General features: G+C 54.8%; 8 protein-coding genes across 8 annotated transcripts; 6 read left to right on the top strand and 2 right to left on the bottom strand.

Moving 5' to 3' along the window:
• Positions 1–117: 117 nt before the first annotated feature.
• CKM354_001269000 (uncharacterized protein) lies at positions 118–3954 on the top strand (the record flags this gene model as incomplete). The annotated part of the gene is made up of 1 exon (XM_044808214.1): positions 118–3954. One exon carries the CDS (start codon positions 118–120, stop codon positions 3952–3954), a length of 3837 nt encoding a protein of 1278 aa, XP_044664149.1.
• Positions 3955–7225: 3271 nt separating this feature from the next.
• Positions 7226–10504, bottom strand: CKM354_001268900 (uncharacterized protein; the record flags this gene model as incomplete). Its single annotated transcript, XM_044808213.1, has 3 exons — positions 7226–9607; positions 9656–10190; positions 10248–10504. 3 exons carry the CDS (start codon positions 10502–10504, stop codon positions 7226–7228), a joined length of 3174 nt encoding a protein of 1057 aa, XP_044664148.1.
• A 1500-nt stretch (positions 10505–12004) lies between these two features.
• On the top strand, positions 12005–13008 carry CKM354_001268800 (uncharacterized protein; the record flags this gene model as incomplete). Its single annotated transcript, XM_044808212.1, has 2 exons — positions 12005–12370; positions 12427–13008. The coding sequence occupies 2 exons, from the start codon at positions 12005–12007 to the stop codon at positions 13006–13008; spliced, it is 948 nt and encodes a 315-aa protein (XP_044664147.1).
• A 138-nt stretch (positions 13009–13146) lies between these two features.
• CKM354_001268700 (U4/U6-U5 snRNP complex subunit LSM6) lies at positions 13147–13677 on the bottom strand (the record flags this gene model as incomplete). The annotated part of the gene is made up of 3 exons (XM_044808211.1): positions 13147–13178; positions 13312–13425; positions 13554–13677. The coding sequence occupies 3 exons, from the start codon at positions 13675–13677 to the stop codon at positions 13147–13149; spliced, it is 270 nt and encodes an 89-aa protein (XP_044664146.1).
• Positions 13678–13878: 201 nt separating this feature from the next.
• CKM354_001268600 (RNA methylation protein TRM112) lies at positions 13879–14329 on the top strand (the record flags this gene model as incomplete). The annotated part of the gene is made up of 2 exons (XM_044808210.1): positions 13879–14064; positions 14120–14329. 2 exons carry the CDS (start codon positions 13879–13881, stop codon positions 14327–14329), a joined length of 396 nt encoding a protein of 131 aa, XP_044664145.1.
• An 868-nt stretch (positions 14330–15197) lies between these two features.
• CKM354_001268500 (uncharacterized protein) lies at positions 15198–16348 on the top strand (the record flags this gene model as incomplete). The annotated part of the gene is made up of 4 exons (XM_044808209.1): positions 15198–15279; positions 15346–15368; positions 15553–16217; positions 16273–16348. The coding sequence occupies 4 exons, from the start codon at positions 15198–15200 to the stop codon at positions 16346–16348; spliced, it is 846 nt and encodes a 281-aa protein (XP_044664144.1).
• An 811-nt stretch (positions 16349–17159) lies between these two features.
• On the top strand, positions 17160–17926 carry CKM354_001268400 (uncharacterized protein; the record flags this gene model as incomplete). Its single annotated transcript, XM_044808208.1, has 2 exons — positions 17160–17199; positions 17256–17926. 2 exons carry the CDS (start codon positions 17160–17162, stop codon positions 17924–17926), a joined length of 711 nt encoding a protein of 236 aa, XP_044664143.1.
• A 2013-nt stretch (positions 17927–19939) lies between these two features.
• Positions 19940–22996, top strand: CKM354_001268300 (uncharacterized protein; the record flags this gene model as incomplete). Its single annotated transcript, XM_044808207.1, has 3 exons — positions 19940–20086; positions 20162–22784; positions 22833–22996. 3 exons carry the CDS (start codon positions 19940–19942, stop codon positions 22994–22996), a joined length of 2934 nt encoding a protein of 977 aa, XP_044664142.1.
• Positions 22997–23523: the final 527 nt, after the last annotated feature.

Raw genomic sequence — 23523 nt, 5'->3', positions numbered from 1 at the left:
AGCCCCAATCGACAGGAACACGGTACGACCGAGTCTCCATGAAGTTCTCGTCAACGTCTTAGCTCCCTCCGGAGAACCGAGTCACGAGCTGACAATGTCTCGTCCTATAGTGCCGTCATGAGTGTTCCAGACGAGGTCATGTCCCGATCACCAGCCTCTCCAGACGACTTGGAAGAAGGCAGCCTCGAGCTTGTAGAAAGTATCGGCGACTCTCTCCTCGAGGCGATGCCTGGACTAGAATATCCCTCCTCCACCGCATCTCCGTCTCAACCACTGCAAACCGAGGACACGACAGCACGCAGTGTACCATATCAGCTACAATCTGCAGGCGATGAGGTTGAACAATATACAGCATCATGCCCATATCCAACGCCTCCAACATCGAGGTCCTCTTCGCCCGTGAGGCGAGAGTGTCCACCACTCGAGCCCAAGCAAGATGCAAGTCGTTTTTGGCCGACGCCAAACGGCGTGAAACCTCTCGGTGCTCCGGAACTTGATCTTCTACCTGTGCAGCAGATGTCCCAGAACCTTTTCGTTGGCATCATGCAGCTCACACCTCAGCAATCACAGCTTGAAGTAATATCATCCTCACCCGAGTCACTGGCACCTGCAACGCCTGTCCGGAACCAAAATGTCACTGAGAGAGGGACTTTCAACATGGAAACGCCACCAGACTACGCAAAAAGCGCGGCCTTGGACTTTGGCACGGAGATGCTCAACGATCTTGATGATCTACTCGCTGCTGGACCAATTGTTGACCCTGCTTATGACAGCATTTTGCCCAAGACTCCATCACCTCCAGGGTCTCCGTCGTTGCGGCAAGAAAAGGCCACGACGAGTACGCCAGTCAGTGAGAGACAGGACTGCCTCGAACGCACACTGGACGACGAGCTCCTCGACGAGGCAGAGAAGATTGAATTGCCGGGTTCTGACATGCCACCACCCCCTCGCAGCGCATCAGTAGTAAAGACCAAGACCGTCACTGATGGTCTGAAGAAGAACAAACTCCCGAATCGCCCTCGACCACTTCTCCAGCCCGCTGAGATTCGTCAGGTGCACCGTGATGAGCCCACAGTCAAGGATGCAGACCAAACTCATAGTATCGAGGGAACGTCTGAGACCGAAGTCGAGGTCATAGTCTTGGGAGAACCATCGCCATACGAGATGCCCACGCCTTCACAATTTGAGACCGATCTCCAAACCGGCGCTGCCAAGGTCATCAAGCTACTTTCCGATCAGCCTGCTCCCTGTCAATGGGCATGCATCAGGAAGAAGCCGGTCTTGCAGAGTGCCGCTACTGAACCGGATGCGAGACCACGAGCAGGAAGGAGGAAGAAGCAGAAACGTGCTCGCGATGCTCGGGTGCCAGTTAGTGGCACAGGGTTCGTTGAAGAAGTCCGGAGCACCCAAGACCAGTCCATCCATGAGCAGACAGAGAAGCAGTCCAAGGCGGCAGCCAAGGTGGAATGCTCAAAAATCACCCCCAAGGGGACTTCGCCTACGGAGCTACGGAAAGCGGAACCGCAAGCAGACGCTACAGGATCTATTCCTACTACAACCATGTGCCCTACCAAGATACATGAGGATGTGAAAATGCAGGATGTTGGCACTGAAGTCGGTATTAAGCGTAATGCTATCACTGCAACAGCTGGGAGCACATCTGTGGCTGCCATTCAAGACATTTCCAAAACGGACGCACAGCTACCAGCGCTCACAGAGTTGCACGTCGCGGAGCAGCCTGCCGGTCACCCCATCAGTATTGTTGCAGTCTTGAGCGCTTCTCCACCCCTACCGGCCTTCAAGAAAGGTGATCCAAACTGCTTGAACGTCACACGCGAACACGGCCCTGCCAAAGATCAGCCTATACCTCATGAGAAAGAGTTGCACATCTCGAAATCCACGTCAGCTCTGGCTACAGCTCATACGCCCAAGTGCCCAGGAGATGTCGGCGATGTAAAGATTACGCGCAAAGTCACAGACGCTGGGTGTCAGATGGATTCCGAACCATGGCCTTGTGCAGAGCCAGGCTGCAATCGACCGAGTGAGCGATGCTTGATCAATGAACGCAACTTGGGCTGTGAAAGCTTTGAAGCTCTGTCCAGCGGCCGAGTAATCATGCACAGCAGCACGTCAGTATCTCCAGTAGGAAGCCCATACTGCTGGCGGTGTCGACTCGAACATAGGACGAGGAGGAAGCAAAGCACCTCCTGGGCCATGCGTGAAGCTGTTAGAAAACAAGCGGAAGCTTCGTGGCTGCTTGAGGAGCGCCGAAGAATTGAGCGGTGTCATTCCAACGGGCTCACTAAGCGCGCGTTGAAGACTGCTGCGAAGAAGCGCAAAAGGGCAGAGATGCAGTCTGGCGCCAGAAACATCGAGACTTTGCCTGCGCGGATGACGATGGAAGCGGCTCTCGAGTCTGCGGAGATATCGTCGTCTGCTCAGCAGAACTATGGATGTCATGAAGCCACGGTGGTTGCCAGTGCATCTCCGGGCAGTGCAGGTGCGGCACTGTTGTCGATCAACGAGAGTGTGTCCGACACTGATGATCAAATGGCAGAACCGGACGTGAAAGACGGAAGGACGGTGGTACCTTCTGGAGCAGTAAGCAACGTCGAGATAGCTTTACGTGCGCAGAATCCCACCCAGGATCCTTCGCCAATCGCGTTGTGCGAAGATGCCAGTACAAGAGATGCAGTCGCTCTGCCTGAGCATCGAGAAGGAATGATCCGCATGCCTGCTGGGCCAGATCTGGGAGCTGCGCCGCGAGACCAAGACGAGGACATTATTCATGCAAGCGATCAGCCGGTGCCCGCAAGCATTGAAGATCAAGTTCCTCAATCTCCAGCGCAGGATACTGCGATTACAGAGTGTCCTGCCTCTCCACGTCCTAGGCCCGCGAAGCCGGATTTCCAGGCTTGCATGAACCGCATGACAGTAGACAACATGATACCGACTTCTGGGTCAAGCCTGCTCCTCACAATGCCGATTTCGGTCCATTCGTCTCCTCAACACGAGGTGCCAGCTTCGAAGCACCTGCATGTCGAGGCGTTCCGTACTGCTGCGCCCGAAACTGTTTGCGAGAAGGAAACAGAACCGCATCTTATGCCGTCTCCAAGCTCCGTCTCGAGATCGTCTTCACCAGTGACAAATACATCTGCTACCGTTCATGATTTTTCCGGATCACCAAATTCGTCGCCGCGGACATCGTCGTCGAGGTATGCCTCACACACACCATCGCCGCTGCGCTCCGTGCAGTCGGTCGAGGAGACACCGCCGACCTCGCCTTTGCCCCACGTACAGCCGTCTTCCAAACATGATCGGGAGCTTACCACTCCGCCGCCTGAATCGAGGGCAATGGCTGTTGTTCCATCAGGTGCGATCGATCGTATGCCACGAACGAGTCTTGAAGCATCACCTATTCCCTTGCATCTTGAAAAGGAGGTGACTGATCCGCTTGCTTCCACTGTACTCGAAGCGATCGAGAGTCATCGCAAAAGTCATGATGCTCAAACGCCAGTTCATCTCCACTTCTGCTCTTGCGGAAGGGGCCTGGCTCGATTTCCAGAAAAGCTACCTTGTAGGCGATGCCTGAACGAGGACTACTGGAGATATCTAGACGAGCTCGATGTTGAGAACAAGGAGAACATCCCTGTAACCGCCACCACAAGCGATTCAGAACATGAGCCTGCACGCTCTCATGATTTGTGTCGGCTGTGCCGCAGCCTTGTGACGTTTGATGAGCAAGGGCTGTGTGTACCATGTGCGAATCCGATCCTGACTGGGTCGGAAGAGTCTTCGAGACCGCGAAAGAGGCGAAGGGGAAATCAGGGCATACAACAGCGGCTACGCGAATCCTCTGAGCTGTCAGTTGAGGCCGACGGTGCAGTGAGCGTTGAACATGGCGTTTTGAACCTCAAACGAAGGCCTTTGAAAGGAATCTTGAAGCGTCGTTGACTCTCTAATATTCAAGCTGGAATCTATGTCAAGAACATCCTTGTAATAGTGCTACTGCATTTGTGTTGTTGGAAGAAGTCATGTTATCAAAAGAAGTCAGAATTGTCATCAGTTTGTGGAGTCTTGGTCTTTTCCAGCGCTGAGGTCTCTATTGCCACCACCGCTGGTCGCGGTTGCAGAACATACCAAGCGCAGCTGTTGAATTTTGATTCAGCTATTCTACAGCCCCAACACTGCAGCCGTGGAACCGCAGCCAGGGTCAGGTATTGACTTCTAGATGGTTACTAGGTGTTGCGTCTCACTCAGAGTCGCTCCGACGCGCTCTAATTGGCAGATAGCATCCTTAAGGCAGGATAGAAGTTGCTAATTGGTAGTCTTCAGAGCAAGATTAACTCGTGATTGCCTTTTGAGGGGGCGAGCTTGGTTTGCACCCTGGCTGCGGTTCCACGGCTGCAGTATTGGGGCTGTATTCGATCGAGTCCGCTCTCTAGGCACGACAATCGGCCTCTTCGTATCTCAAAATGTCACAACCCCTGGCGTACCAATCCCTGAGATGCGTTCGAAGCCAGCAGGCCTGTCCATCCTTGAACCACCCGACAGTGCATTCTGACACCTAGAGCCAGTCTCAATGAGGTAAGACATGCCATCAACCTGAGCATGAACTCAATTGCCAGGAGTCCCCCTGCGGCACGGAAGATGCTTGGGGTTCTTCTTCCCCCAGCACACTTCAGTGCCCCTGGGCGAATATGCCAGCATTCTGAAGCCCCATGTGTCTGTGAGATAGCACAGAAACCAGTCTTTCCCAGACAGAGCCGCGACGTCAAGCTCATTTTTGCACTTCTGGAAAGCCCTCAAGTTGTTCTTGATCGGTTGCCATTGTTCATTACCACCGAGCTGCCACCAAGACCCTCCGCAATGATAGCCAATAATGTATTCCGCTGTGGACTAGTAGTTAGTGCAAATTCGATCAGAATGCACCGAGCTCGGATCTTACTCCTGGGATGTTCTTCGAGCACTGCTTTCAACTCCGCAACGCATCGGACAAGTTCCGTGGAGTTCGCGTCAGTGGTTGTTGCGGACCAGACGCGCTTCTTTGCCGATGCTAGGCCTGCTAGGCTAGCAAGAGTGATTAGGTTCATCCACTTCATCCTGAGGGATGCTGATATTACAGCTGGAAGATGTCGTCCTTGGGGTTTTCGCTATGTGGAAATCTAGTTCCGAGGTGGTTCTTCCCAAAGCTTTGCAGGAGAGATTACTGCAGGCGACAAGCGCGAAGACATAAGATAAAACTCCGACAAGCGATTGCCCGCCGGACGTCCGTTCTCTGCTCTTCTCTGGAGCTGACCGCGTCGAAACTTGGTGCCTCGTACTCGAATGCGGTGGGCAATATAACGGAAGTCGCAGAAATCGGTGTCGCTTGTTATTCGTCCCAGACTTTAGTTCGCTTTCGAGTAAATCTCACAACCAGCGGTAAGTCGAAAACTTACTTTCACGCCGTGATCATCTTGAGAAGTGTGTCCCCTCATCTATTCTCAAGACGCGGTACGCAAACATTCCCGTCCGTGAAGCTCTACTCTCCACGACATCGAGTGATCGACGAACAACCGCGAGTGTACGGGTTACCACTCAGAGCTGCTGGCCTGCAATTACTTCTGCTTGCGCCCCGGAGTGAACATGGGATGCTATTTCTCTGCAAAGCGGCGTAAGAGATGTATTCTGAGCGTGCTTTCAGGCTACTTGAAATTGTGTCTGAACTGCTCTGGTCGTTAGAAGGTTGCGGGAGATGTGATGGTAGAGGTGGATGTTTGGGCTTGCCTGAACGGAGCACTTTGAGAGAGTGCGGCGAAGAGGAGAATAATCGTTGTTGACTGAAAATACATGATGGTCTTGGAGATCGTTCAAAGTGCTTTGGGGATGCTTGGAAAATTGCTCTACAGGTGGGTGTTCATTTGAGGAGATCATGTGTGTTGGACTGGCACGGCGTTTTCGATTCGCGCACGTGGGCGGTTTGGGTATCGAGTTTCTGGACGTAGTGCTCTGAACGGGCTTCATCAAGTGAGATCTGCTTGTGCTATTCTTATCGTCGTTCATTGATGTTGGCGAGCTATCTAGTCAAGCTAGTCAGCGTGGAAATGCCGTATCGCGCTTCTCCCAAAGCGCTTCGTTGCCATCCATAGGACATTGCAGCGAGGATGTGTACTCTGCGCTTGTAATTTACACGTAGACCGGCCTATGATTGCTAGCTTGGTGACGCAGAACTTAGCAGGTGAGTTTTCTGCCCATCCCGGTGGGAGTCTAGGCTTTGGCAGAGCGTAGAAGGTTAGGCAGGTGCGATCTGGGCTCTGGCCTGCGCGGAGTCTACTCCGTTTCCATATCTCCTAGCCTAACTAAGGCACTTTCCCAATACTCCGTGGAATATCTTGTGAACGCCGAGCTCTGGCAGACACTCACCAGATTCGAGGCCTTTCCTGTGGTCTGGATTCGGCGCGCAAGTGTCCCACCTCATCTCGATTAGAATGAACCGTTCTCGCGCACCGGCTGTCATAGACATAGTTCAACAACGGCTTTTTCGTCTGGACTGCCAATGTGAACGGAACGCTTGATGTATTCTCGCACTGACCGCTGCTTTGCGCGAGGTCAGCTTCCCTGGGAGTTCTAATATGCTTTGGGTCCGGCCTGCTTCTTCGGTGCAATCAGTGCCCACGACATCCCAATACCCTCGACCACCTTCCTCCCGAGCCTCGACAAAGCAAACTGAGACGAAGCTGGAACATCCAATAGAGTGACGTTTCGTTCTCAACATTAAGGTATTAACACATATCTGAGTCTTCTACCACGACCGAATCTGTCGCGCCGCGCAAAGAATTTTTCCCCATCTTTTGTCTACCAGAAGCTCTAAAACATTGGAAAATGAAATGAAAAAGCAAAAGCGAGAGTGCCCCTCCGATTGCCTTGCACTCTCGCCACGAAAGATTGCCGACGTTGCTGCATCCAGTTCGAAGCAAAGTCCTTATCCCAACAACCCGGTTTTGTATCCACGCAATGCAATTATGAACAGCAAAGATTCTAGGGAAAAAATGTACCAGACGACCAGTCGCATGCGGGTATCGTGATCTTGTGGCAATGTCTAAAGATGGTCGCAGTCGTGTCCTCGTCCAAGTATTCAAGCGTGTCTCGACACAACATGTGGCTCCGTAACGTGTCGATTCGCGTTCATCATGCTTCTTCGAACACTTGTAATCCGTACGGCAAGCCTCCTACGGGCGGATGGCTAGTCCATGGTCTGGTAGAGCTCGCTCAAAGCCGGCTCGTTACTAGTGGTCTTCTCCTTTCTGAAACTCCATTTTGACTTTTTCTTTTCTTCGCGCTTCTTCTTCATGTCGGCCCAGCCTTCATCCTCGTCTTCATCCGCAGGTCGACTGGCAACTTTCGGTGCACCCTTCGGCTTGTCCACTACTCGTATTGTTGACTTCGGCGCTTGAAGCGTGTTGGAGCCGAAGGGCGTGCCCGGGAGATTCGTAGAACTCTGTTGTTTGGCAAAGGCTTGCAGCGTCATTGACGATGTCATGCTCTGCGATCGCGAAGCGTCGCCATTTTGAGTTACAGGTCTGTATCTGGAGGGCATACCGATATTGCTGCGTTCGCTGGGCGCGATCGAGGGCGTGTATCCAGGGCCTGGTCCATTGTGTGACATGTTGAGGCCATTGACTGATGGTGCATATCCATTGCCGGTCATAGGCATGGCGCTGCTGGGGCGTGGACCACTTGGGTTCGCTGCACTGCCCCATCCGCTGGGTGGGTTAGTCATGGTCATGCTACGGCCTTGGTTGGGCGGCCCAAAGCCTTGTTGGCTGGCCATGGATTGTGGCCTATTGGTGCCATCAAAATTCACTCCGAGATAGTCGCCCGTTTGCTGAAGATGTGGTGGCTGTGCCGTTGGTGTCATCTGTCCTGTCATCTGCGCTTGTTGCATGTTCAGCATGTTCTGCATAAGTTGCATCTGCATCGCCATGAACTGCTGCATCTGCTGCTGGCTCGCATCTTGTGGCATTTGAGGCATTTGTGGCATCATCCCCGGCATGCCTCCCATCATCATGGGGTTCATCTGCGGCATCGGGGGCATGCCACTGGGGCTGTATGTGGCGGAGGGCATGATGTTGCCCATTGACATAGCGCGCGGCATGTTTGGCTGCATCATGTTTGAAGGCAGCGGCATTGCCCCACCCATAATCGCAGCAGTGTTTGGACTGCCTCGGCGAGCAGCTCGTGCCTTCTCTTCTCCAGCAATAACGCCCACCAAACCGCCAGGATGTCCAGCTCCAGGGCCCATGAGCGGAGGCGCACTTGGCGGCATGCCAACAACAGACGCACCCGAGTGGTTGAGGGCCAGAGATTCGCGAGTGCTCGGGTTTACCAGACCTGCACCAAAGTATGGATCCTGAGGAAGTCGTCGAGCGAACGGTGGCAGATTTCCTTGCCCTGCGCCTCCATTCAGCACCGAACCCGCAACCGATGTGCGCCTCTGTTGGAGATCATTTTCGCCCAGTCTCGTTGGAGGGCGACCGCTACCCGGGAAGTTGTGCGCCTGTAGTATTCCAAGAGGCACGTCCTCATCCTCGTCTTCGTCCTGGCGACCGCGGATTGACGCCTCGGGAGGCTGTCCGCCTATACCGCCAAAGTGTAAGATGCCTCCAGGCGTGCTCGAGCCACGGTCCATGGATGGCCGCACAGTTGACGCTCCGGAAGAAGGCAGGTCAGTCGGACCCCCACCTGTGACCTTTTTCATCTGCTGCCGGTAGACTGACATGTTCGCCTCTTGCTTGCGCCGCTGTGTGGCCAAATTCTTCGCGCGCTCAATCTCATCTTCTTCATCGTAGTCCTCATCGGACGAGTTCTCCTCGCTCTGCTCTGCACTGCTTCCTCCTTGTTGCACCATGGCCTGATATTGCGCCTTTGTCATGGTCTTTGCGGCGCCACTTTCGGTGCGACGATGAACACCCGGGCGAATGGCTCGAGACGCTGGTCCCGCTGGTGACACGTCAAACATCGAATCTTCGTTCAAGGCTCCAAGCTTGCGAGCAGCTCGCGGTGTGGTCGTGTTCGAGTCTGGAGCATCTCCCGTCGAACTGTGAGGTGATGTGGGACCACCTCTGGATGATGTCTGCCGCGGGGTTGAGATGGTATTGACGTTGAGCCTGCTGTTCGAGCCGGACGAGGCTACGCCGCGGCTTTGCGGTGCATCGTGTAGTTCAACTCTTCTCGTCCATCGATCTTCATCGTCGACCTGTGCCTGGCGGTTGGTGTAGGCCGGCTCTTTGCCTTTCGCATCGGCCGCCATGAAGCCCGCGGACAGGTCTTCCACGGATTCACTGGCAAGTCTGGGAGAGGTGTGTCGATCGGGTACGCGCGCGTAGCCGGCCTGGGAGCTGCCAAGGAACGTTTGGGAAGTGCCGCCTGGAGCGGCTGGTCCGGACATGCCGTCTGGTAGGCTTGGAGAGCTTAAAGCGGACGTCGAAACCAGCCCGTCGTTGGAGTTGCCGTTATCCCACGAATATGGAGAGCTGCTGTCAGCTCGAGACAGCTTGAGAGGATTGGGTGACGGTGTGAGGGCGTCTCTTGAGAGTGTCCTAGGGGGAAACATGGGTCCCGACCCCTGTTTCGTATATGGATTATTTTCTGGTACCGAAGTCGACCCATTGACAGCGCGGTCAAAGCTGCCGACCGCAGGTGGCGGTGACCGCACTGGCTCCTTCTTCAGGCTCTCGAACATGTTGCCAAAGTCATCATTGCCAAAGTCTGGACTGGATAGTGTGAGCTCCGAATGCGTCGGTACGGCGGTGCTGGCGTAGCTGCTCGTGGTCATCGCTCGTTCCCTTTGCGGGCTGCGATCCCGCAACGAAGGGATGTGTACGCCATTGGCGTGTGGCGGAGGGAGAGGAGGAACGTCTTTGGAGGGCGATTTGCTATGCTTATTCGTGCCAAAGGAAAAGGCTCGCGCTGCACGGGAGGAGAAGGTCGGAGGGGGCGGTGGAGGCTCTGTCGCGAGCGTGGACGCTGATTGGAACATGCCCGTCGTGGCAGTCTTTCGAGGGTGAGGGAAGAGCTCCTCGTCGTCGGCGGCTCGATGGTCTTGGTCCAAGGAGGAAGGCAACGTCGAGGTCGAACTGTGCCTTGCCGAAGCGCTCGAGCTTTCGTAGTATCCACTACTGCCGGAGTTGGTAGTGCCGCCGCTGCCCCTAGTGCTGTTTAGTGTCCGCTCCGCGAGCTGAATACGGGCAGTGGGTGCCACCGACCTGTTTTGACCCAGCGTGGTCAAGTTGTCAACGCTCTTGCCTCGCAATGCAGTCAACGGAGAGTTGAATGTCTTGCCGCTGCTGAGAGGCTTCTCCCGGCCATACGAAACAGACTTCTTCTCCGGCCGCTCAAGCACACGGAAAGACGAGCTCTGTGCAGAGGGCGGGGCTCCGTCTCGCTCTGGCTGGTCAAAGTCGAGAGCGTTTCCGGAAGACTTGCGCCGGCCGAATCCCTTGAGATTGAGTCCCTTTGGCATAGAGCCGGTATTATGGATGGTATGGTGGTAATGCTGTGCAGTGCAATGCCGCGGCGTGTGGTCGCAACCGATGCCCGCTGCCTCGACCAGCTAATGGCCCATGAAAATGATGCGTCGCGGAGTATGTACAGCAGAGGAGGAGGGCGTCGCGGTAACGGTCGGCGGATCGGCAGGTGGACGAGCGAGTGGTGAGGGCGTCTCAACGAGTGGAGCTTTCAAGAGTCTGCCTGGCGCGGCGTCAGTCAGGCTCGTGGCCCCGGCGAGCGGCTGGCGGAGCGTAGATGCGCGGCGGAGAGCAGCGTGCGTGCGTGCGTGCAGATGGACAATGGCGTGAAATTGGCTCCACCACAGCACCACGTCCTCGTCCGCGAGCGTGCGGTAGCGTAAAGGGGGAACGTACAGAGTTCTAAATTCTGGAGCAGGCCATGAGCCGACAAACGAGTGAGATGGGAATGATTACTGTATGTCGAGCGACGTCGTGGTATACGAGTGGGTGTGAGTAGCAGTGGCGATGCGCTGCGATGCTGGCACCATCGCAAGATCCGTTCCTGCCTCGCACGCCCGGCCGCCGTTTCTCACTAGCGCCCGTCCCATATTCAGTAATAATAAGGAGTCAGCTCGTCAGCCTCTTTTGCCCAGGGTCGATACCGTCACTCTATTCTATTCCCATACAGCCACAGCGGACCTCCATGCACACGGCATCGCACTCGTCCAACACGTTGCCATCGCCTGCGCGCGTGCTCATGCAGCGTTCCTGCACCCACCCAGCCTCCCGCCCACTGCCGCAGCCTCCATCCATCCCCTCGATCGTCTCGAGGGTGCTGGGCAATGGATCGCGTCTTCGTCGTCACAGACCGACCGACCAGCGACGTGCACGCCGGCCTGCCTCTGCGCAACGTCGCACCCAATAGCTGAACCTCGTGCCGTCCACGCAGATCCATTGTACTGCCTGCGTTGCGTCTCGCAGTCTCCGGACCCAAGCCCTCGCTTAGAATCCTCGCAGATTGCGCGTACGCTCGCACATTGATGAGCTCGCAAAACTTTCTTCCTCATCGGCGTGTCAACCCCCGGACATTCCACTTTGACGTGAAGATAAACAATGCGCTAGCGAAAAGCCTGCCCGCCTGCCGTCTGCGATCTTTCGTGATGCTTTTGCAGCCTCTGATGATGAAGGTCTGGCTCGCCCATCATCGTAGATGCCTCGTTGCACCCGCACACACGCGTCGTTCGTCGTTGAGGGCGCCTCGACTTGAAACGCGCTGCGGGCTAATGCAGAGCGGGCTTGCCGAACGTCCCAGCACCCGTGCGTGCATGTGAAGCCTCTGCGGCATCGGGGATCCTGCCTGCCTCTCTCCGAACATTGGTACATCATCGCCAGCACGATTTGTCCGCTCCCCTCAACTGGCGCGGTGTTGCTGGCTGTTCAAGGCGCGTCTGAGACCTGCACGTGGAATCTGTGTTCCGACAGTCCCCGCGAAGACATCAGTGACCATCGTCAACATGGCGGCAGCCAACAAGCCTTCGGAATTGAATGCTCGCGCACAGAATGGCTTTGCCAAGTCCAGTCTGTACGACCAACATCGTCCCGCATACTCTGCGACGGTCGTGCAGTACCTGCTCGAGCAACTACGCGTCGCTGATAAAAAGCACGCCACGATCGTGGATCTTGCTGCGGGAACCGGAAAGTTCACGGAAGCGTTGGCCGCCCGACATGAGGACTTTCGCATCATCGCCGTCGAACCACATGAGCAGATGAGACAGGTGCTTGAGTCGAAGAAGTTGAAAGGCGTGACTGTAGTCGATGGCATAAGTGACAACATGCCCACCCTGGAGGACGGTAGCGTGGACGCTGTGACTGTGGCCCAGGTAGGCTGTTTTCTGTGGTCCTACCTATTCGTGAACTGCGAGCTAAGTGCTTGCAGAGCTTTCATTGGTTTGCCAACATGGAGTCGCTCAGAGAAATACATCGTGTGCTACAACCACATGGCGCTCTTGGGCTCATATGGAACGCAGAAATATACAACTCGCCGAAAGACCAACAAGCCCCATCAGCTTGGGAAGGCAAGTTGCGTGATCTGAATTGGGCAGTGGCCGAAGAGACCGGGGACAAGGAGCCTCGATTCCGCCACATGGAATGGAAGAAGATTTTTGACGATCAAGTCAAGAAGACGCCGCTTTCCTTACTGGTCGCAAGTGATGACCAATTGTTCAGCCTGCCGATCGCTGAGCACACTGAACCATTTGAAGTGACCTTGACAGCGGAAAGGGCATGGGAGCGATTTGCAACACTTGGGCACATTGCAGTACTTGAAGGTGATCTTCTGGAGAAGACCAAAAAGACTTTCATGGATATTATCAACGCCCCTGACGTCGAAAAAGATGCCGAAGGCAACGTCACCCTTCATGGCGCAGCCCACGCTTTCTGGACCACTAAAATACCCGCCGAAGGTCGTGAAAGCCTGACTGGAGTGTCGCGGCCCGAGCATGACCGCACCGCAGAATGAGGTGAAGGGCAGTAGGTACAGATACCGGCGTTGTGGTCATGCTTGTGTTGCTACCCGCCGCTTGGCGAGCATGCTTGACAAGCCGAGGCCATGACCACGATAGACTTCTGTCTCGGAGCCAAGTGGCTCAAACTCTTCTCATTGTGCTGCATCTGCCGAGATGTACATGACTAGGAGCCAGATTAGCACGTGAGCGTAAATAGGAGCTACGCGTATCGCAGAGGCAATGCCCACATAGATTTGCAGGAGCATGTAGTGCCTTTGTGGGCGGCCAGAACAGCGGCAGAAATAGAAGTATCTTACCATTGTTTCCTCTCACAAAAGCATCGCCGTAATTCCGCCTCAGCTTGCCATCCACGAATTCTTTGGTATCTTCGAGAGCGATGTTCATGTACCCATCGACAGATTGCAGCTCGCCTGCAGAAGCAGTCAGTGATCTTGATTTGCAATGGTGTCCTCACACCCAGTGCGATATAAGAGTGTGGAGAGAAAACAAGTTCAGTGCACGTAATACTGAGGCTTGTCACAGCTTCCGTGATGCATACCTTTGTAGACGACTCCAGAATTGAGCTTCACAGTCACAGGAGCTCCAATGATTTCACTCAAAAATCCAGAGGGATCGCGAGCATCAGCTTCGCCATTTGGCGGGTTCTCCGGTTCGGCCGACATTTCTTGTTGCGTTCTTGCTGTTCGTGGCGTCGTTGGTTTGTGTTGTTGCAATCAGGCTTGCGCAGGAACATTGGAAGATGGCAATGCTTACATGGAGCGGCAAAAGTCGTGGTCAATTTGTACTCACGAAAAATTGCCTGATGATCGCAAGCATTTAAAACCATATCGACAACGAAATTGAAGACAGCACAACAAGCCAAAATGAAGTTGCTTACTATGAATTTCCTCACTTGTGCGCGCAAGACGTGCAAGTCTTCGCCGGCGGCCTTTCCTTTGCATCCAAAGGAGGCAGAACTCGAACAGATCGAGCTTGATATGAATCCGCTGTTCATCAAGAACATGCTGCCACGACTGGATTGGGAAGCCATGAAGACTTTGACGCAGGAGGTATATGTCACTGTGCCGCGCAAATAACGCCAATTCATGACTAACATTCCTTCAGCTTGGACTGCCGAACCTGCCAGCAGAGACTCCAGAGCCGGAAGCACTCGTCGACGAGAACAAGGAGCCATCACAAATCATGAAAGATCTCCACCTTCTCCTCATGGAGACAAGCATCGCAAGTGGAAAGCTAGCCTGCGGTAACTGTGGCCACGAATACGCAGTGAAGGAAGGAATTGCCAACTTCCTCTTGCCAAGCCATATGGTTTGAACGAAGAAAAGTCCTTCACAACCGTAACATCCCAGACTGCTGCCTACTTCGCTTGATGTCAAGATCCAGTCTCGAGATATTCGCACTACAATGCCGGCTGCAGCATTGGCGCTACACTACCAGCGACGTGCACCAGCAAATCATTGCTGCCTTGATGAATTCACCGCTGGCGCGATTACGACTACGAGTCACTAAGATGTGGCGCAGTCCATCTTCAGCAAGGACCAAACGCTCTCCGCTAACACGCACACCTGCGGAGCTACCCACCACATTCTGAGTGTGATGTCTTATTGAGGGCAAATTAGAGAGGACTTCGATACCGTTGTTGATTGAAGATGGCTTATGGGTTGTCAATGTGGCTGTGGCTGATAAACTTCAGTCGAGCTAAGGGGCTGCCACTGACTGACATGTGCGAGGCCACCCCTCCAACATTTCGTCGATTATCTGATCGTTTGGCCTGTCAGGCAGTCACACATGCAACAAATTGTGCGGAGGGCCTAGTCGTAGCGCTAGAGCGGTGTAAGTGCAGAGTGTCAAAATGCCACCGCAGTGGAAAGAGCAAAGTCAGGGTGTGTAGATCGTCTCGAGTCTAACTTAGCGAACGTGGCGCCAGGTCAGCAAAATGACGTGCATGTATTTTCCGCGCCCGCCGCTTTAATGCTGGATCGCTGCTGGTGAAAGAGGCCTGAACCTAGACCTAAAGACACCCTCCTCGTCCAGACGCCCTTATTCCTCGCAACCTGAGCGCATTCAATCATTGCTATATCCTACACACGGCTGCGCTCCTGCCACCTTCCACCTCCACCTCCGCCGCCCGAACGCCGCCGTACCCCGATCGCTCGTGCGTGCCTAGGAGGCTGCTGTGATCATGCCTTTGACCAAACACAACGCCTCGCCGCAACCTTCAGGGCGCAGTTCGGGTTCAGGGTTCCATCCGTTTGGAGGTCGAGGTGAGGAGAGGAGGAGTCGCGCGTGTGGTGACTGAACATTCACTGACCAAGCGCGTGGAACCAAAGTGAGCAGGCACTTCGGGGATTCTGTGAGTGCACCTTCTAAAAATCCAACTTCCACTTCCACTTCCACACACAACTCCTGCAACAACACACGCGACCATGTCGAGACGCAAGCCGTACAGCGCGCGCCCCACAACCTTACCATACCGCGTCCAACGGCGAAGCGCGACATATGCGGGACGACGAGCTAACGTGCGCCGTGCGGGCCAGCTCTCACCAGACGATGCCTACCTCAGCTACTACGACATCCGCCTCACGCGCGAAGACGTTGACTCGATCAAAAACGACTGGTTAACCGACAATGCCATCTCCTTCTGGCAAGAGTACCTCGAGCGCGAGAAGCTCATCCACTACCCCAAAGCCAATATCGTCCTCCTACGACCGACAATGAGCTTTATGCTGCAAAAGACTAAGAACCCTATTGACCTGAAAAGCGCATTGCCCAATTTCGAGAGAACAACCCACATCTTTCTGCCCATCAATGACTGCCAGAGCGTCACCACAGCCGAGGGCGGGTCGCACTGGTCACTGCTGCTCGTCTCGGCCATCGACGGGGTCGCTTTCCACTACGACTCGCTGAACAATTCGAACTACCACGAGGCGAGACTCACTGCCCACAAAATGTCGCAGCTGCTTGGGAAGCCTCTGAACTTCATCAATCTGCAGGACTCTCCGCAGCAGGACAACGGCATGGATTGTGGAGTATATGTGTGTCTGCTGATGCAGCATCTTCTGATATCTAAGCTCCTCAAGGCACATGCTCAGGACAAGATCAGCATGAGCATGCGGGGAAAGGAAGTCGATGCCTCAGGAGGGCGGAAGGAAATCTTGCGTGTCATTGAGGCGAGACGGAAAGAAGGCGAGAGGCGGCGATCGTGAGCATCTACATCCGAAGATTCTGCACACGGAGAAATACTGACATTTTCATAGGCGAAGCGGAAGTCCAGCAGGAAAATCTGGTTCCAAGAGCAAATCACCGCCTCGAATCGGCGCCGAAAACGAATGATCACGAGTCGAAAGTGCAACGATACCAAAGCAGTGCGGGACATGTGATTCTGAGATTCTAGGTTTTGATCTTCAGCGGAGGCGTTTCTGGGCACCGTGGGATGTGATATCGCGTACGAGCGGGCTGCCTTTGCTTTCTCGTGGTGTATGTATATGCTGCTTCAGAGCCCGAGGCTGAACTGCCTGCAGAGCAGGCACGACGGGCCACAATTGGAAGAATTCAACTACGTCGGCAAGCTTCACTGCTCATGAGGCATGATTGATGCTCACTTCTGCCGTTCAAGTGGCCGAATGGTATTGATCAATGCTGCGCAAAGATCGTTCTACAAAATGAATAATACACCTAAGGTAAGTTGCACGTGGCACGGTAAGGCACAGGCGAACCCACCGCGGTGGATTCTAGAACGAGCGAACACTCCGCGCACAAAAAACGTGGATGGATTAGGGGCGTCCGACGTAAAGGGAGGAACTTGCTCTGAAATAAGGTCTGATATTGCCCTTCCTTTCTAGACGGAGCTTTTCCGCCCTCGGCTACTGCTTCGCGCTATGAACATCCTGCAAGCACAGACACCGCACTTGCACACCTTGAAGGAGCTCGAGAGAGTACTTCCTCAATGATGCGCAACTTACTGTAGGAAGCAAGTTATACCGCAGCTGAGCTCTAGCTGACCCGACAGTTCACGAACCTTGCGAAGTTTGACGAGGGTGTTCAAAACATGTCAGCTTGAGTGCCGGGTCGTCCTCAACGCTTGTTCGCGATAAAAGCTGCCCACGCCGCCAGTCCTTTGGAGCACTCGAAAAGCTGGTGCAACATGGCCGAAGTCGAGATCAAGATCACAACTGCCGGGAAAGGTAAGTGGCCAAATCGTCTTCACGTCCTCCTCGACAAGCCCTAATAACAACACCAGAATACAAACCAAAAACAGCCGACCTCCTCGCAGTAATATTCCGCGATGATCCAGTCATCCGATTCATGCTCTGTTCCCTGACCCAGCAACAACGCGACGCATACATCAAAGAATGGTTCCAAACAATTCTGCGCGCAGCCACGATCAACGATGCAATCTTTCAAGAAGCCGATAATTGGTCTTCAGTCGCTATTTGGTTGAAACCGGGCAGAAAAGTCGTCAGCTTCATGAGCGTCATTCAACCCGCTTTCATTCAGACTTTATTCAAACTGGGATTTGGAGGTTTGAAGAGGATGTTGATTGATTTCAGCAGCGCTACAGATGCGATTAAAGCAAGGCAGTTGAAGGCGAGGGGGATCAGCAAGTTTTACTATTTGTTCTTTATTGGTACTGTGGATGAGCAGCAGGGGCGAGGGTTGGCAAAGATTGTGGTGAAGAAGTGGCAGGAGAAATGTTTGCAAGAGGGTGGAGTGCCGATTTGGTTGGAGGCTACGACTCCAAAGAGTAGAGACGTGTATGTGAAGTGCGGATTTGAGGTTGTCGAGGAGTTGGTTCTGGGTGTTGGGACTCATGATGCACGAGGAGAATTTGCGGAGGGAGGCGAAGGTGTGAAGTTGTGGGCTATGCTGTGGAATCCGAAGGGCAAGGAAGGTAGCTCAGCAAACGTCTGACCAATGAGTAGCCCCTAGGTTGTGTGTTCGCGAAGTGTCCCAACCACGTCTTCGTGGCGCTGTTGGTGGACAAAGCCAAGCTGATGAGCAGACACCACCCGGTCTCCGCAGAGAAAGTGACGTTTTGAACTACTGATTCAGTCGGTGAAATGGTAATTGACGGCACCAGTAACGGAGCACATCGACAGTGGACGCCATAGGGCGCAAGAGAAATGGAAGAAGGGCGCATCTGATGCTTAAGCACAACGAGCACAGCCTCCATCCGCTGTTCGGATGACGAAGCAAAGCGACCATCGTGCTTCGTATGCAGTGTTCCGCCGTGTTGTCTGAACAGCGTAGAACTGACGTCGCGGAAGCAGATCGGCTTGGACAATGACAGACGGTGATGACAACGGTCCTATAATCGAGCAAAGCATGCCAAGGTAGCGTGCACATGAAAGACTTCGAAGGTGTGAGGTCTGGGTCCTATCTCGCCATCCTCGGCGGTACCCAGAAGTTGGATGGGGCCCGAAACTTACCAGCTGAATGCGTCTATGCTAGGTAATGCTCGGGAACGGCGTTTGCTTCAACACAGCCACCGGCGTCTCAATGGAAGGACTGACTGGCGGCCTGCGGCCTGGCGAGAGGCCTCAGCAAGTTGTGCGACTCATCCCAGGTCGCGGCCTGAAATCGTAGGTAGCGAATGAGCATCTGAAGTCGCGATCTCCAAGTGCTGGGCAGCGTAGCCAGGACAGGCAGCTGCATGATTGTCATGTGCGCTTTCTCAGACTATTGTTGCCTTATCGGAGCAATGAGAAGAGCGCTGAGCGGCGCTCGTTCCTGAGTCTGGTTGGCGAGACGATATGCTGAGCTGCACAGCGGCTGCACCCCAGGCCTTGATCGACCCGGAGGCAGCTAATCAATACCACAGCCCCGGATTCCGTAGCGACAGATTGCGCGATAACGAATGGAGGTCGCGTCGTCTGGCACACCTCCACTGCGCTGGACGGTCGCACACTCGATCCCTCGAGCGGGGAAAATGGCGGCGCAGCTCATCGTCTGGCTCCCGCGTCGCAGTGCGCTCTCTCGAGTATGCGTTGCGATGGACCAGACCAGGCGATAACAGAGAGTGGACGACGCGAGGGTTTCGCGTCGGGGAAGCATGCGTGATGTTCGGCAAAAGAACGGAGTGACTGCTCGTGGCGGCGGCAAGCGCCCGGATGATGAAATGCGAGAAGACGCTGCTGACGCGTGACTCGTGCGATGACGAGCGAGCCACGGGCACGCAACAGGTGATGGCAACTTGAAGTGTGTGCGCACGCGGCGGTGATGGCGACAGGTGGTGTATGCCCGCCGCAGACGCCCTCCGCGCCGCTCGCAGCGGCATGGCGCGCGGATGGGGGAGCCAGCAACGCAGTGCATGTTGTGCGTGGAAGATGCGCACCCGTCCAGCATAGTTCTAGCTAGCTCTTCTCTTATCCTTATCTTCTGAGCCTAGCTTCACAGCCTGGGGCAACGAGCTTCCATCACCACCACCGCCGCCCTGCGTCCTCCGACCTGAGAGTCACTACTTTTCATCCATCCCGCTGCCTGAGACCGACCTGCTTTTCCACCCCCATTGCCCTCTCTTCTGCGCCGCCTTCACTTACGCGCTGCCCCGTTAATTCCCCATTTCCTTTCCTTTGACCGCCGCTGGCAGGCCCGAGCACCTTCTCCTCATCCGCGGTCACGAGCCCGAGTCCAGCAGTTCCAGATCGCTTTCACCCACGCCCCGACCGGCTGACCTGCTGTCCCCGTCACGATACTCGCATTGTGCGCCGCAGCTATCATTCGACGCGCACATCGATGATCGTCTAGCCGCCAAGCCATCCATCGAGTGACTCCCAAGCAACCGAACACAGCGCCATCATCCGCTCGACGTTGATGCATCACACTGCCCTGCCTGTACACCGGAAGATTGTATAACGCACCTCGACGAACGAGAAGAGGAGGGACATCCCGGCTTGCAGAACACCCACAGGTACCACCGCCAGCATGGCGGCGCCACGCATACCGGGTACCTCGTCGAGGCGCCCAGCACCACCGCCGGAGTTGGAGCCCGACGAGCTCATAGGAGAGTTTCGCAGGGGCAAAGAGATTGGGAAAGGCTCTTTCGCCACTGTATATCTTGCACAACATCGGGTAAGTCCTGAACCAGGAGGCGTGGTCCACCTTGATGAGTCGAGTATGGAACAGGTTGTTGACGATTTCGAACAGAAGAGAAAGTCATACGCAGCAGTCAAGGCCGTCCAGATGGGAAAGCTATCTAAGAAATTGAAGGAGAATCTGGCGACCGAGATTGAAATCCTCAAGGGGCTCAAGCATCCGCACATTGTCCAGTTGTTTGTCTGCACCGACACCCCATCCTACATCTACCTCGTGATGGAATACTGCCAGCTCTCAGATCTGGCCCAGTTCATGAAGAAGCGTCACCAGCTGCCCAACCTACCCGAGACTGCAGACATATTCAGGAAATATCCGAACCCAGACCACGGCGGCCTGAACGAGGTTCTTGCTCGACATTTCCTGAAGCAGATCACCAGCGCCTTGCAATATCTCCGCTCGCACAACTTGATCCACCGCGATATAAAGCCTCAAAACTTGCTTCTCAATCCCGCGCCGACCTACATGTCGAGACTCAAACCCGAAGACGTGCCACTCGCCGCGAGCGAGAACTCGCTAATTCCGGCCGTCGGCGTTGCATCTCTTCCAATGCTCAAAATCGCCGACTTTGGATTCGCACGTCACTTGCCCTCGACATCCATGGCTGAGACGCTTTGCGGATCGCCATTGTACATGGCACCTGAAATCCTTCGATACGAGAAATACGACGCGCGCGCCGATCTGTGGTCGACTGGAACCGTGCTGCACGAAATGATCGTGGGCAAACCACCCTTCAGAGCTCAGAACCACGTTGATCTCTTGCGAAAGATTGAGAGGGCTAACGATGTGATCGTGTTCGACAACAAGCACATGACGATCAGCCGAGGCATGAAGGACTTGATCAGAAAGCTTTTGAAGAAGAGTCCGGTTGAACGTATGACTTACGAGAACCTCTTCAATGATCCAGTAGTCGTCGACGAGATCCCAGGCCTTCACTCGGAAGACAAAGTGCAGGAGCATGGAATTCCGGGCTCAGAGGCATCAGTGTCGGAACTCAGCAAGAGGATGGCTCGGGCTATGGAGACTGAAGCTTCGCCAAGATCGACTCCGGCACCCGAGCTGCGAGCAAAACGCTCTCAAGATGATGGTCCAGGACGTGCAAGCCGCAAGCCGTCTGAAGAGGCTATTCCGCAGCGGAGGTCCATCGATGGGGAGCGACGTAAATCTTCAGTTGGTAGCTCGAATCAGGCAGAGGGCACAGGTATCAAGCGCCAGCCGAGCCAACGAGAACCGCGTCGTCCAAGCATTGTCGCACACATAACTGCTCCTGGACGTCAGGAACTCCAGCAGCAGGCCCCGATGAACCCAGCTCCGCCGATGCCCCGGCGAGCCTCTCGCTCTTCGCCACTCGCTGGACCGCCACTTGTTCGAGAACCCACTATTGAGGCCGCGAAAGAAGACCGCGCTGCTCGCGAGGCTCATGAGCGCACCGCACACGACGTGGCGTTCGAAAAGGAGTATGTTGTCATTGAGAAGCGTGCAGTGGAGGTCAACGCCTTCGCCGATGAATTGGATGCCGTGCATGGGTCGCCATCCCACCAGGGTGCAATGATCAGACGTGCCACAACACAAGGCCTGCCGAATTCACTGCCAGGAACAGCACCTATCAATTCTTCAAGAGCCGTTCAAATGGCGCCCGGACGAAATGCTCATCAACGAGGTGGCTCGTTCGAGAGGCGTCTTACATACTCTCCACAGTCGGCGACAAATATGCTGACCAAGGCCTTGACAGCTGCGAATGCTCGTCTTTTTGGTACCGGTACATCACCACCGATCGGAGGTCCCTCGCCGCCGCGTGGATACAGCGCCTTCCCCGCATACCCCACGCCTGCTGCAGCGTTGGCCATAGGCGACGGCAACGATATCAAGCCCATAGATGAGGAGACTAGATTGGTCCGCACCCTGGAAGAGGCAGCACATCGCAGCGATGTCATCTATGGCTTCGCCGAAGTCAAATACCGGCAGATCCAGCCGGCACCACCTTCGACCCAGGACGCGCTTGGAATTCAGCAGATCGGCGCACCCGAGAGAAATGGGGAAGCCGATGGTGAAGACAGGGACATGACTAACATAGCCATTTTTGGTGTTGCTGAGGAAGCTTTGGTGCTGTATGTCAAGGCTCTTGCCATTCTCACCAAGACCATCGATCTTGCTGGTTGGTGGTGGAATAAACAGAAGGAACGTGGAGAGGAGGTGCCTACTGAAGCTTCTGGTGCGCATGGCAGTGTCGCACGTCGCATTTTTGGAGTCGTGAGGTGGTCTCGCGGTCGTTTCAACGAGTGCTTGGAGAAATCGGAGATAGCGGGGCGTCGCTTGCAGCAGGCTCAGCGACAGTTGCCCGAGGACCACAGCGGGCACCCGAACAATCACGATGCGACTACAGGATCGTCGGTAGCAGCTTCAGCGGACCAGTTCCGTATCACGAGCGGCGTCACGGCTGAGCGTCTCATGTTCGATCGAGCGGTAGAGATGAGCAGAGCTGCAGCAGTAAGCGAGTTGGTGGGAGAAGAGCTCAGTGACTGCGAGTTGGGCTACAAGACTGCAATTATGCTGCTCGAGGCGGTCCTGGAGACGGAAGATGACCCGCTCATGCGCAAGCCTAGCTCGAAGAAGGACAAGCCGGTCGATGAAGCTATCAATGGCATGGAGACAGAGGACCGGCAGACGGTCTTGCGCAGTAAGTCTTCCCGCGCTCCTGTGTGTCATGCAGCTAACCTTTTTCCAGTCATCGAGAACGCTAGGGGTCGCCTTGTGTCGGTGAGGAAGAAGATCAACGCCGCGCAGACCGCTGTGAAGCGCGCGCCGAGCGGCAGCTCAACGCCCAAGCCAACAAGCAACCCATCTCCATCATTGATTGCACCAAGCATCGGTGGCACGCCTCCGCGATGACCATGATGCCACGTCCAGCTTCACGGATGAACAACAGAATGGCCAGCGCCACGTTTGGCGCCTTTCAAACTTGTCTACTAACATACCACTTTCGGCACACATATGGTCCACGGACCGTTTACAGACGAACGACGACAATAATGCACAGCACAGCACAGCGATACGCACCCAGCACGCGACGTTCTCCGCAAAGTATTCCTTTTTTGTTTCCATGAAGATTGTTTAGAGCAGTGCCCACGAATTGATGAAACTGAATCGGGCATCAGAGTTACGATGGCGTTTTTCTACACTGGTTTCAAGCGGGAGCTACGGTATCGGGGAATGGGATGGGCCTCGACAGATTGTGCACGGAGTTACACGGGAGATATATGGAGAAAGACTGCGACGATTTTGCGATGTAGTATTCCGGCACGACGATGGCTGAAATGCATGAGGCGCATAGCTGGAAACAGCATGGCGAGGCGTCTCTGGCGCATCCGTCCCTACTTTGCGAGGGAGGACATATGGGAGGTGGTCGGCATTGACTC

Source organism: Cercospora kikuchii (assembly GCF_019650295.1).
Source record: "Cercospora kikuchii DNA, contig_00009, whole genome shotgun sequence".
Taxonomy (NCBI): domain Eukaryota; kingdom Fungi; phylum Ascomycota; class Dothideomycetes; order Mycosphaerellales; family Mycosphaerellaceae; genus Cercospora; species Cercospora kikuchii.
Note: the sequence above shows the minus strand (reverse complement) of the source record. Positions and strands in the feature narration are given on the sequence as shown.